This window comes from Apteryx rowi, unplaced genomic scaffold (genome assembly GCF_003343035.1).
Source record: "Apteryx rowi isolate R43461 unplaced genomic scaffold, aptRow1 scaffold_1, whole genome shotgun sequence".
Taxonomy (NCBI): domain Eukaryota; kingdom Metazoa; phylum Chordata; class Aves; order Apterygiformes; family Apterygidae; genus Apteryx; species Apteryx rowi.
Window position 1 is genome coordinate 5,050,053 of NW_020447196.1, and position 13,277 is coordinate 5,063,329.

The following is a 13,277-nucleotide window of genomic DNA, read 5'->3' on the forward strand; positions in this document are numbered from 1 at the left end:
ATTAACTAAACTAGTCGAAATAGCATCTCTGGAACAGAGTTCTGTGGTTCATACCAGCCTTTAAAGAACAGCTCAGTGAAAACAGAGAGCGCGCTAAAACCCTTGTCTTAATCTCATCTAATTGCTGGCCTTCCTGAGGTACTAGCTGAGAGGAGTATAACAGGAATGCTTCTGGACCTTTTTTTTTTTTTTTTTTTTTTTTTTTTTTCTTTCATCATCTAGTTTTTACTTTCTTTTCTTTACAATTCTCTCTCAGATAGCATCACCTCTCTTCTGTTGCCTCCAACAGACAGCACTAGTACAGACATTTTAAGTGCAACTGTAAGTCGTTCAGGAATGGCGCTATTCTATCAGTTCCAGATAAAAGAACTTAAAGAAGATATGCCATAATTTAAAATATTATCCCTTCCAATTGTACCGGGATATTTTTTTCCCATGTATTTGAACAGTCATACCTACTAGTGTAATCTGCAATACAGTATTTTTATTTACCAAGTTGATGGAACTTGCACCACAATTCTGGATCCTTCTAAACTTATCTGAGGAGCATAGGCTTCTTTATTTTCAATCTGTGCTGTGTCCACAACCACCTAGCAAATAAAAGGAAAATAAAAGGGAAACAATTAAGAATTAGTTCCAGTTATTTTATCACCCCTGTAGTTAAGATTTAATATTCTCACCTTTCTGCCATGCTACAGGTTCAAAAAAAATAACCAGACAAAAAACAAACCAACTCACAAATCATTGTGAGTAAATTGATTTCTATTTTAATATCTGAAGAGATGGAAAGCATATAAAATGATTAGTTTGATACATTATCCTATATTGCAAGGACTTAATTCTCCTCATTTACATATTGTAGTTATGCATCACTATGTAGTTACCAACTGCTTTACATAGCAGCTGGTAGTTATCAACGGCTTTGTATAGCAGCTGTTACATTTGAGAGGTTTGGATCCAAGACTCAAATTATTACTTTAATAGCTCCCAAAGACCTATTTATCCAAATATTTTAAAGAATCTAACTGCAGTACATGGTACGATACAGACAATTAGTATTTAGTTTGAAACTCTAAGCTTAGCTTGCAGTTCTTAAAACACCTCCCACCCTTCTTTATTTCTTTGTTTGTTTGTTTTGCATTTATATAATCCCATACCAACATTTCTGTATTCTATCAACCGGAACTGTAGCATTTTTAATTTTAATATAATAGGAGGAAACTGTTCAATTTGTTGAATTCTGAGCCTTCTGTAAGACATCATGAAGATATATGGAAGATGAAAGTTTTGAAAATTAACCTTCTGTCATAAGCCTTTCTTTTTATGGAAATTGAGAAGGAATGGATTCACTTCAGCTTCATTTAAACTTTAATACCAGTGCTAGTAAGTTCCATATTTGGTTTGGGCTTTCTGTTGTTGTCCAGTCTGCATGGATTGGTCTTTTTGATCATTTCCATAATTTCCTATTTTGGTCATGCTGAACCAGCAGCTTTTTGGCAGCAGTCAGCAGTTCTTGCTTCAGTGACTAGCAGATTAGCTGTACCACTTAACCTTGAAATGGCAAAAGTCCTCCAGAATAAATAAGCCTCAAGGGATATTACTGGCTTTTTTGCCATCATCCTATACTGGTTCTACTTCCATTTGGTTGTCTTCTACAGGTTACGAAGAAATGTGAAATGTGAATAATGCTGAGATTCTGTTCTCTCTCCTGCATTAACCAAACCATCCAATGACACTTAAGCACAACTATTTCCCACCTTTTAAATATTTCAGCACAATGCCTTAGCTTTCCTCCAGTAGACTCCGAACATTTGCCTTACTTTATTCTGACTTGTAAAATGTGTCTAAGCACAGTTACAGAAAGCCATTTTATTATCCACTCATGAGAATACATCTTATTTCTTAACAACCGAGCAATTTCATTCCTTTTTTCTTCATATTTTACCATTTTTATTTTACTAAATTTGCTATTCTGAGATTCAGCTTTATTGCAGTTAGAGTTGGGATAAGAGAGAAGAACTTGAGAATGATTTTCTCAACACCCAAGGAATAAATAAGGTCTGCAATTCAGACCTGTAATTCAGGAGCAAAACTCTGATTTGTGCAGACTAAATAAGCTTCTCGTGGTGGTATGTGGTGGTGCTCATGGTCTGGGTCCCCCCCCCACCTTCCTTTTTTCCTCTCCAAAAAGAGTTTTATATTTCTCAACACTTGGTCACAGTTACAATATCTGGGATTTAAAAGTTACTAGGATATTCAGTATTTGTGTAATTGTTTTCAGCTACAGAAAGATCTGTTAGCACAGAAAAAGGATGGCTGATTAGAGATTCAGTTAAATCTACTCTTCATGACTTTGCGTGAGGCCAAGTCAAAGTTTATTTTCACCCATCCTCTGAATTCAATTCAAATATTTTAATACATGCTAATTTTATTCAGACAGATTTCTTCAGCTGACCCAAATCTGAAAATACAGTTTTTTAATATATATGCTAAGGTAAAAACTGAATAACTGCACTTTTAAAATTATTTCTTATATTTAAAAAGTCAAAATAACAAAGCAAACTAACTCACACCTCACTGTGCTTTCTACTCTGAGAGTTTCTGCTTAAATGGTACAGAGCGTATAGGCTAAACAGACTATCTAATAATGCTCTATTTGGCATTTAAATGACAAATTAAGTCGCATTTCTCAACTAATGTAGATAGGTTAGTTTCCAAAAGCAGTAAACCAAAGGCTGCATAATATTGTCCCATGATTCATTTATTTGAACTCAAAATAAATTTAAAATAAACACATTTCTCACTCCCCGCCTGGTGGGTGCTTAGAGGATAGCTTCCTGTGCATCAGACACCTATTGTTCTTGTTTTACAGGTGTTTCCTCCCTCATCTCCACCCACAGAGTGCTTTAAAGAAGAGAATTACAATTTCTCATCATTGCATGATGTTATATACAAGTGTAATTGAATCTAAAAAATTATGGTGCATAGTTCACAACAAAAAACCTTAGCCCTCACACCCTTCTAAATTATAACAAATCAAAAGTGAGAACAGAACCAAGAAGAAAGAAGTCTTTTGTTAAGTGTGTATCTCATTACTATGCCTTTGAAGATGAAAACCTGATATTTTCAGAACAAGAGATTCAGGCAACAGCTTTAGAGACATTCATGATTCTACTCAAATAGTATACCTTAAATCAATCCTATCATTTGGGAGACTGTATGGGTAAGTTTTATGCTGACAGCTCTCCATATGTTATGGTAAACCTGAAGAATATCAGCACTTCAATTACTAGCAGGTCTGACTGGTAACGACAAGACTGGGGGACACCAGAAGACTTCCAGACTCCTGAGTCCAAGCATGCCTCAAAGCCCCATCCCAGGTCTCGTCAGGGCAGGAATTAGGTATGCACAGAACTCAACCTTCCCCAAGCCTTCGTTTCCTCGGAGAGGAAACGGTGGGAGGTGCAGCATCCTCTGAAGCTTTCCTAATCTGGTTGCTCAGGAGCCAAGAACTCCTCAAGAGTTGCATCGTGCTGCCATAGGTCAGCTGGGAAACAGTTTCTTTCCTGGACTCTTTTCCCATACCTTGCTGCTGACTCTCAGCATCCTACCATGAAATACAGCACATAAGATACTAGCCCACTTAACTATAGCCCTTTTCCAGCTCTTCTTGCATTTACTAGTATTTAATATGTATTTTTGTAGAAAACATCGAATCAGAAGTTTGACCAATCCAGCTATTCCACAGTTGCCTTCTTTACCTCCAAAAATGTTGCCTTCTTATACCTCCCTGTCAAACTTCTTATACAACATGCTTGATGGTCTACCATTTCCTATCCTTAAATCCCTATATCACAGTGAAAATAAATATTGATAGCAGCTGCACTGCTGTTACTATATTGATGGTCTGTCCCTTTCATTTTATGGCTTGTTTACGTGACAAGTCAGTTATAAGACAGTGTCTTGAATTCAAGTATGACTTGACCGTACTTCCCTAATAAATATTTAATACCAAAGGGATAGCTAAGATCTGATATCTAATATCAAAGGGATGCTGAAATAGAAACAGGCAAAATTTATTATTTACCATTTATCATTCACTGTTATTACAGAACCTATTAACAGAACCAAAAAGAAATGCTTTAATGAACTAAGACTGGAGGTCATGCAAAGTCACTTAATCAGCTGCTTGATTTGCTTGGAAAAAAAAAAAAAAGTATTTTCAATATTGTGTAGCAATACAGATCTTTTTATCAGAAATTACAACTAGTTACAAAGTCTGGATGGCCTGCACTCACCTTGAGTAGAGAGTCAGTATATGAATCAACAGGAAGGACTTAGCTCATAGAAGCTTAAAGGTGATTTAAAGAATGCTTGACAGAAACTATCATAAGCTATGATACACCTTTGTACATGCATTTGCTACTGCACTCTTGCCCCCATTTTATTTGCCCAGTCAAATGACAGTTCATAGTAGTCCAAAAAACCTTTTTGTCATGAATGAACACTTTATTAAATAAAAAGGTTGTAGTAATTAGTTATGGCAGCACAAATGCATTTTCTTATCAAAATATGTATTTCAATCATATATATTTTTAGCAACTGATAGTGTAAAATATATGCTTTTTACTTTTGAAGAACATATATGCCTACGGTATTGTATTTAATTGCTCTGTCCTATGTTGGAGATGTCAGGTGGCATTATTTGGCAGGGAGGATTTCCTGGTGTCTGTTAGGCAGGAAATGCAACTTCCATTCAAAAGAGAAAGGAAATGAAAAAAAGGGCCTTTTTCAAAGTTGATCTCCGAGAAGGGGGTTTGAAGGGTTTTTTTTTGTTTTTTTGTTTGTTTGTTTTAAATATGGTCATCTGTAGATTTGAAAATCTTTGTATTTCAGTATGTATTGGAATTGAAGCTTCACTTCTAATCAATGGAGATTATAAAGTACACTGCATTTTCCTGTTTGTATCAGCTATAGATAGTATCTGTGAACTTACATTCTATAGGGATACACCTTGTTCATAACTCAAGTTATCTGCAGTGTTAAAATGAAGCAACACAAAGCAAGACACTGGAAATGAATTTCCAAACTTTATATATTCTGAAAAGAAACTAGGTATTTTAAAATAGTCCTTTTTTGCTGAGCCTATCCATAGTTACTTACCAGTCCAGCTTGGCCAAATAACAACTGTACAGCAGTTTTGCAGGCTCCTCGCCAAGTCGAAGGGCAAACCTGATTTAGTACTTCAGTAACAGGAGAGTCATCCCGTGGTGTCAGTCCATTATGGCATCCAGCTTCTTTAATTAACTGCAGCATTGTGTGCTGAAAGTCATAAAAACTTTGTCATACCAAACATGGGAATCAGAAGTGTCAACACCAATGCCTCTGTATGTATTTGTCATTATTCTATACATCATTAAAAGCTTTTCAAACGAAGAGAGGTCTGTTACCTCTAAACAGTCTTGTATAGTTATAAGAGTTTAACTGCAGAACAGAAATCTGGAGGACACTCTCTGCTAACTGGAACATTATTTTCCTCCAACATCATAAACTTTAGCTTATGCTCCTGCAAAACAATTTAATCAAAAGTACAAAAAGCACTGTAAAGACGACAGAAAAGCAGCATTGAATTGTGAGTTGTTTCAACTCTTTCAGGAGCAAGGAACTAGGCCTATCTAAGAAAAGTGAAAGTGCTAATTAAAGTTAATCAAATTACTTCTGAATGGACACCTTTCCTTCATACTGAAAATTCCATTAACTTTTCCACTACTTCTAAAATACGATTTAAATTGTTTTGGTAAAATTGCTTAAAGTTTGTAAGACAACATTAAAAGGAGCTTTAGTACAAAATATTTTTTCAAATACTTCCCCCTTAATGCTACACGGGTCTGAACCTGGGGCATTTGTAAGGGTTCACTCTCCTCTGCACTTTTTGATACCTAACCACCTACTTCCAGCTTAGGAGCTTAATTACCTCCTAGACTTCTATGCTTTTCTTAGATTGGACTGAACTTTCCCAGGTGGTTAAAAGTTATTAAAGGAAGGCATGGACCTACAGTGTTATCCCATCTTGTTCATAGGAAGTCAGGCTAAAAATAAGCATTTTAAAATATGAGTTTGGCATTGAACTTACTGCAGTTCTTAATTTTAAGGCATTCTATTGATCTTTTACTACTGTGGTTAGATTCAGGGTTATTACCGTTTTCAGCTTCAGGTTTTCTGCTGCAGACTCATTAAAAGATATTCCTTTCAGAAAATGGGATCCTATCTGAACAGGTACAGTGGGGAGTTCACACTGAATTGGCTGAGGTGGAGTCTGTCTCCTTCCTGTTTGCTGGGCTTCAGCTTCACTGCAACAGCCCTGAAATACAAAAGAACACATCAGGTAGAAGAAATTGAAGACATTAAAAAATCCTAATATTAGAGAGTCCAATTTATTTTCAAAGTAAGTAGGGAGAAAAGAGAGAGCAGGGTTAGCAGATTTTACCTGAAGACTTGCTTCAATAGCTTTCGGGTTCAAGTGGAAGCCAGCCTTCATTGCATATTCACAATGGCCTAAACTCTCCAAAGCCACTTTGTAAGCCTGGTATTAAAACAAATAAAGTTGAGGTGCAACAGCCATAGTCCACAAGTAAGTGTGTAGTCTTTGCATCTGGATACATGTATAAAAATCATTATATGGATTTACCTTACTGAGCTCTACAGTGTACATACATTTTTCACACAAGATTCCAATACCAATAATTCTCAAATACTTCTTAGCTGCCTGTGATACATATTTCTGCAGTAATATACTCCTTCCTATTTTATTTCTTGGCCCACTGACTGTACTAGATACATATGAAAGCAAACAGATTTAAAAAAACTCACCTGCAAAGCACTGTCAATTTTCATGTTTAGCTCTTTGAGCTGATGTTCAGGGATTGCCACACTTTGTGAGCAGAAAAGTTGCTGAACTTCAATTCCAGCCAAACAGCCATCGCAGCCTCTTTCTCGCAATCGAGATGTGGCCTGTAATGTAAAATAAAAATCTAGAGTAAAGAGTATTAGTTCAACATTAAACCAGATCAAGCTTAACTGGATTTAAAAAACAGAGTTTGAAATAGTATAAAGGAGATGAGAAGCACCTAAGGGGAAAAGATCTAGAGCAGACTAACTGATTACTACTGCCACTTTGAAGGTAAAAATCTCATGTAATTTGTACAGCATATAGGTGTTGGCTAGCAACTTAATTCAGCATTGTTTACTGTTACTATTTCAACTCCCTCTCTGGACTAGGGATCCTGTTACATAGGCCACATGATGAGTGTGGCTACCAGACAGGAGAAGGACTTACAATTTCAACATAAAGGGTATTTTAAACACTTGCCACAGAAACAGAAAACACAATCATGCGTACCAATGTTTATGTGTACATAAGAAGATATACTTTATAAAATAAAGGGTGACTACTGTGATACATTTTTTAGAGAGCCTTACAAGACTGCAAGTGGGTTGTTAAAGACAAAAACAAATAAACAAGAAGTTAAGGTCCTAGATCTGCAAACCCAAGTTTAATTTTAACCACAATGAAAACAAACTTTATAGCAATTACAGGACATTGTTAGAAATTATAACATTATTTTATGGAACAAAGTATATTAAACATGAAATTTACTTTTATACAAAAGTAGTAACAGTTCTAATCCTGGTACAATTTTAACATTATCTGTAATATATCTAAAGCACTCCCAAATCTCCATTTTTCTCAGTGGAAGAAGTTTATGCTGTGGCATAAGTTACAAATAATTCGTCTACATCCATAGTTCTACAGGAAACTTGTTTGTTTTCATATACCTGGAAAATGGAAACCCTGACAAGATTTCCAGTCAGGATGATTAACAAGCCTGTGTGGGCTGCCAAATTAAGACTTCCAAAGCACATGCTTCATATTACTTGAATGTAAGGAAACCATGCAACCAATGTCTGAAGCCATTCTGATCTAGCAGTTTGTAGACTTCAATGGCATACAGACAATGGAGAAAGATTCATAAAACTGCTTTTCCTTCTAAAGTACTTTTTCCTCACAAGAAAAATGAGGATTCCACAGATAAGTGTTTGTTAAAATGCAAGTCCAGAGAATGGTAAATTTAAGTAAATACAATTAACATTCCAACAACTTATAAACCAAGCAACACTGAGCTTAACAGTTCTCCCTCAGGATGAAGACAAAAATGAAGAAAATTACCACAAAGATTTTAAAATATAAAATAGAACTCATGCTCAAAATTTGAGAAATGGACATTAAATTATTTTTCATAAAGATTTTCCTCTCACTTTTCAGAAAGACTTGTTTAAAAAATTTCCTCTGTCCTCTCCTAACCACATCATTAATTCATTAGTAATAACGAACAGCTGTTTCCACTGTATGTGAGCTCCTTATGTACAATCATATCAGAAAGAGGGAAAAAGAAAAAAACTTTATAAAGGGCAAAGATAGTGTGAAATACCACACGGGTAACACAAGTTTTAGCATCTGAAACTAGCTGCACCATTCCCCCATGCAACATAGCATGCCTTTAAAATTAGAGATTTTCTTCCGTTATTAGGGCAGCCAGGCTTGAATTTAGGTTTCACTAAATATAATACAATTTCGCTACGACAAGACATCCATACCTCTGCTGCTCCTCTCCAGGATCTTATTGCATCTTCTAGCTCATTTGTGGGGCTTAAAATTGAGGCTCCAGCCCCACTAACATTCTTTCTTTCCTGAGCTACAGCTTCGGCAAAGCAAGAGTGTGCCACTGGCTGGACCTTCTGCAAAGCTTGCGACAGGAACTGGAAGTGCACCTGCATCACAGTCAAGAAACATCGCCCAAGCACCTATGGGAGAAAAAACAAACAAATTTTCAGCAAATAGGAAATTTTAGGGAGGTGTCCCTTCTTCCTTGCTGGTCAGTGTCTGGGGTAAAGAACCAAGTTAAACTCAGACTTAATAATAATAATGTTTCAGATTATAAGTAACAGATAATATTTATCCATTTACTTAAAATAAGGTAAACTGTTAGTGAGCATTGGCTTTAATGAATTAAGGGGTGATCAGACTAATTTGGTTGATACAACTCTCTTCCGTGCTGTCTTTCTACTTTTGAGTTCAAGGTATGGTTATTTGAAAAATGAAAAGCTCATTTCATTACTTAGCAATATCAAGCACATGAAGCAATACTAAAATGCAAGTAGCATGTTATCATAAGGACAAAGTCAACACCAAACCCAGTTGCACACAGACCCAACTGAATTTATGCTTTTTAAAGAAAAACAAACCAACCCTGTGAACTACTTCAAAACACTGTCACAGAATCAGATAAATTGAATCCACAAGTTTATCTTCCAATCAAAGCAATAATCAGTAATGATCATCAAAACATTTTGCCGCATAAGACAACGTAGCGCTATTCTTGGAACAGACCGCGGCTGCGGAATACGCACGCGCAAAGTCGCAGCCCCGTCACTCGCGCTTTTGACAGGAACTGCTTACTGCTGGCGCAAAGCTTCGCTCCGGAATACTTCACTGCAGCGGGTCACGTAACACTGCTCGCGTGCGAGGCGGGGGGCAGCAGGCTATAGAGAGAAGGGCACTAGGACGTTCCCGCTCCGTCCGGGCGGGCAGCTGGGCCGAGGGCGCTGCCGGGCCCTGCTGCTCCCGCGGCACCGGGCACGAGGTGCGGCTTCACCCGGCACGAGCTGGGCGCCGCGTCACGCGCTCCCGCCGCAGCCGCCTTTTCCCGCCACGAATTTCCATCCCTCATTTCCTCTCCCTCTCCAACACTTAACGCCACACCTGAGGATTACGACCAAAGAGACACACCTGCATCACTAGAAGCAAAGCAAAACAAAGGTCACAGATTGAGTACTGAGGTGCCCCCACTGTGCATAGGGGAACAGGCGAGAATACGACTTCCCAAAAGGGCGACCTAGCCGACAAAGGCACACGAGCAGACCTGCTCCATCCGTTTTCAGGGCCCCGCGCTCCTGAGGGCACAAAAGCTAGCAACAAAGCAAAACTAGAACACAGCAGAGAGGCAAATATTTTCCAAATTACTGTAGAAAGCATTCAAGAAGCTATCCAAAATGTTTTCTTTTTCTTTTACACAGTTTGTCACACAAAGTAGTTTAAAATGTATATTTGACTTTGATTTATTCAAAAAGACTAGACTTAAATTCCATTTTAGGAATAATTCATAAAATATACAGATAATGTACAAAGCCTTCATGCCTTGGAGCAAATAAATCATCTGGCTTGTTTTCAACTACATTCTTTTGGAACAAAAATATTCAGACACAATGATCTTACTGGCAAGATTCTGCAGTCACACTAGCAGTTATATGCATTAACTATCTATTTGAAAAAGAATCAGTAGTGGCAATTCTTTTTTCCATTGCATCCGGTCTCCTTTTGACATTCCATTCTGGTTCAATCACTTCCTTTCTTTGTACAAAGCATAAAATTAAACACTTTTGGTATTTTGACTGACCTCTGAAAGTGTAGTTTGCCTTATTAAAAAAAGCACTCAGCAAATGATAAAAGGAATAAAACTCCAACTTTCCTAGCTACAAAATTAGAAATATTTATAAGAAAACTGCAGGAAGACAAGACTGGTAATCTGAATATTTCTGTGTATGGAGCATGCAGTACTCAAGGGAAGAAGAAACTAGGACTCATTAGAAATTTCAAGCCAATTAAGTTTCAAAGAATATTTAAGGTACAGAGGTTGAAGTTTTCCCTGCCTGGGAATAACACCCAAAATAAACAAATGATTTAGTTTAAGTGGCAGCACACAACATTACTGCTTAACATTGTAAATTATACTAGGAAAGATAAATACTAACATCTGCTTTACTTGAACTTTTATTTTGTGTGACAAATAACCTATTTCAGTCTCCCTTAGAAATGGGTAAGGATGGTTTTAACTGCTTAAATAGAATGCAACTGGTGGGGGATTTTTGCACCGTAGATTAAACACTTGCTCCCAACGCCAAACTCATTTTGTTTTAAAACTCGCTTCTTGAGGATTTTCTTCTGAAGAGCTATGTCTCTCACTCTGCTGTGGGAGAGAAGTACAACCACCACCAGTTTAATAAATACAGCCAGGAGTTACTGTGTAAAGTGTGTAAAGCAATATACTAAGTCCTCGCTGCAAAATCTGCAGAACATCATCAGCGTACAACGTAGTGTTTTCACAATTAGAGTAGAGATATCACCATCTATTCTGAGTTTATTTTTCTCTACTTTCCAATGCAGGAGTGTTCAATCCTCCTTCTTGAGACCATAAAAAGGACAAACTAAAGCCTAGGGACCATGTAATAACCACAGATGAGCTGGAATTATCACAGGTGTCAACCGGTAAGTTCTTAGGTTTTTGGTTTGGGGGGCAGGGGTTGGTTCATTTTTTTTGTTTTGTTTTTTAAACCACTTCTTAGGATTATTTACATTGCACATATGATGAGCTCTTCCAGCCTGCAAACTTTTTATCCCAAGAAATACACCACTGGCACCTTTGACTTTCCTAACCCTTGAGCAGGAAGGACAGCTACCTCAGCAGCTGAATAATCTTACCTAAAGGAATCTGGCATCAAGTTTGGGCAGCTGGAAGTAATGTAATTTTCAGGGAGGTCTTGTATCAGACTCTCTTGTCCCTAAAGCAGGTGATAGTTTGTTGAGTTTATTCAGTGTAGCTTGCTTCCAGCTGCAGTTGTTTAGAGAGTTACCGTTCCTTTTTCACACATCTTGAGGGGAAAAAAAAATCCAGTTTCCTTTTCAGCACTTTGTTTTGGTTTGTTTTTTTTTAAGACTGTATCTAAACTAACACTTTTGGACACATGCCTTTCAAACTGTGCAACTTCAGGAACATGCAGTACAACAGCAGCTCATCACCCAAGGAATCACCCAAATTCTTAGGTGAAATTAAGGGACAATCATGACACCACAACTGACTGCTAGTAACCAAGCTAGCTAACATCATCAGACTGGTTATGTACAAACAGAAATCTCATATGAGGAGGCAGTGTTTGGCTACACTCCATCTCGGATTATCTTGATGGGGGCATGCAATCAATTTTGGAATATTTTGCTAGACAAATTGTACACAAAAACTGCACAGATTTCATTGCTAAACAGTGATTCCATGCAAATTCCCAGGCAAGAAATTTTAAACACAGATTCTTTAAAACATTCACTACTGTTGATAAAGCCTACAAATAATCAATACATCAGTCTTCTAATCTTGATACAAATACCTCCCATTCCAAGTACCATTTTATAGAATGGTATTTCATTGGGGGGGGGGGAGGAGCCTTTTCTCCCAAACAAACAGGAAAAAAAACCCAAAACACCACAACACACACTTATTCCCTGGTTTCTGACTACCCTCATTTCCCTTAGCACAGTTCTTAATAGTTTTCGTGATGGTAAGTCCTGGTATAACCTATCTGCCCACTGAAGAGACCAGATGAAAACAGCAATATAATTACGTTACGTTAACAATGAGATATTACTCAAACGGGTGTACAAGCCTGCGAGATAACCCCCTTTTCCACTCGGTACTGCAAGGGAGCAGAACGTTACCCATTTTTGCCATGTCGCAAGCCCCTGCAGATCAGCAGAGCCATCTCACATGACCCAAAACTACCCCACGGGCAGACACAATCCTGCTCATAGTTACCTACGAGATAAACTAGGTTCCAACACAAGTTATACCTTTACCTTTACACTATTAGGAGATGTGGACAACCTGGCAGGCTCCTTTACACTGACTGTCAACCTAAAAGCCCTGTAGTGGTAATCTGATATTGAGAGCTATTAAAATGCTAACTATTCTTAGACATTTTTTGGCTAAATTAGTGTTAAGGCTATCTTTAAAAACAAAAAGGCTGACTAATACAAAATATTTTTAAAGACTGTGCTAGTGGATCAGAGATTAGACTATGAGACTATGGACAAAAGCAACAGAACAGTGCACAATACTGTTCTAGCCACAGTATTTTTCTACTGATCTGAAGCAGCTTTTTGCTAGTAACAATTTCCCATCTCTGAGAAGTCTGCAGCTGATTCAGTTTTATATTTACTAAGACATTTTTGTTCCATAAGCTTCTTAAATACTCAAAAGAAAAGCCAAAATATATCACCATTTAATATGAAATGGAGCTACCAAGTAAGGAGTTTGTGCCCCAGTCTTGGTTCCCTTTTGTTATGAGGCAACATGTATGTTTCTGTCATTACCACTTTTAAGAAAATACAC

General features: G+C 37.4%; 1 protein-coding gene across 3 annotated transcripts in view; it reads right to left on the bottom strand.

The window, feature by feature from the left end:
* KIAA0355 (KIAA0355 ortholog) overlaps nucleotides 1-13,277 on the bottom strand; it is a 49,394-nt gene that overhangs the window by 10,936 nt on the left and 25,181 nt on the right. For all 3 annotated transcript variants that reach the window (XM_026059134.1, XM_026059125.1, XM_026059144.1), the window contains 6 exons: nucleotides 8,656-8,862; nucleotides 6,871-7,011; nucleotides 6,488-6,583; nucleotides 6,200-6,361; nucleotides 5,164-5,322; nucleotides 493-590 (listed from right to left, as the gene is read on the bottom strand). In XM_026059134.1, the coding sequence (XP_025914919.1) occupies nucleotides 493-590; nucleotides 5,164-5,322; nucleotides 6,200-6,361; nucleotides 6,488-6,583; nucleotides 6,871-7,011; nucleotides 8,656-8,862 (863 nt within the window). The remainder of the gene's footprint in view (nucleotides 1-492; nucleotides 591-5,163; nucleotides 5,323-6,199; nucleotides 6,362-6,487; nucleotides 6,584-6,870; nucleotides 7,012-8,655; nucleotides 8,863-13,277) is intronic.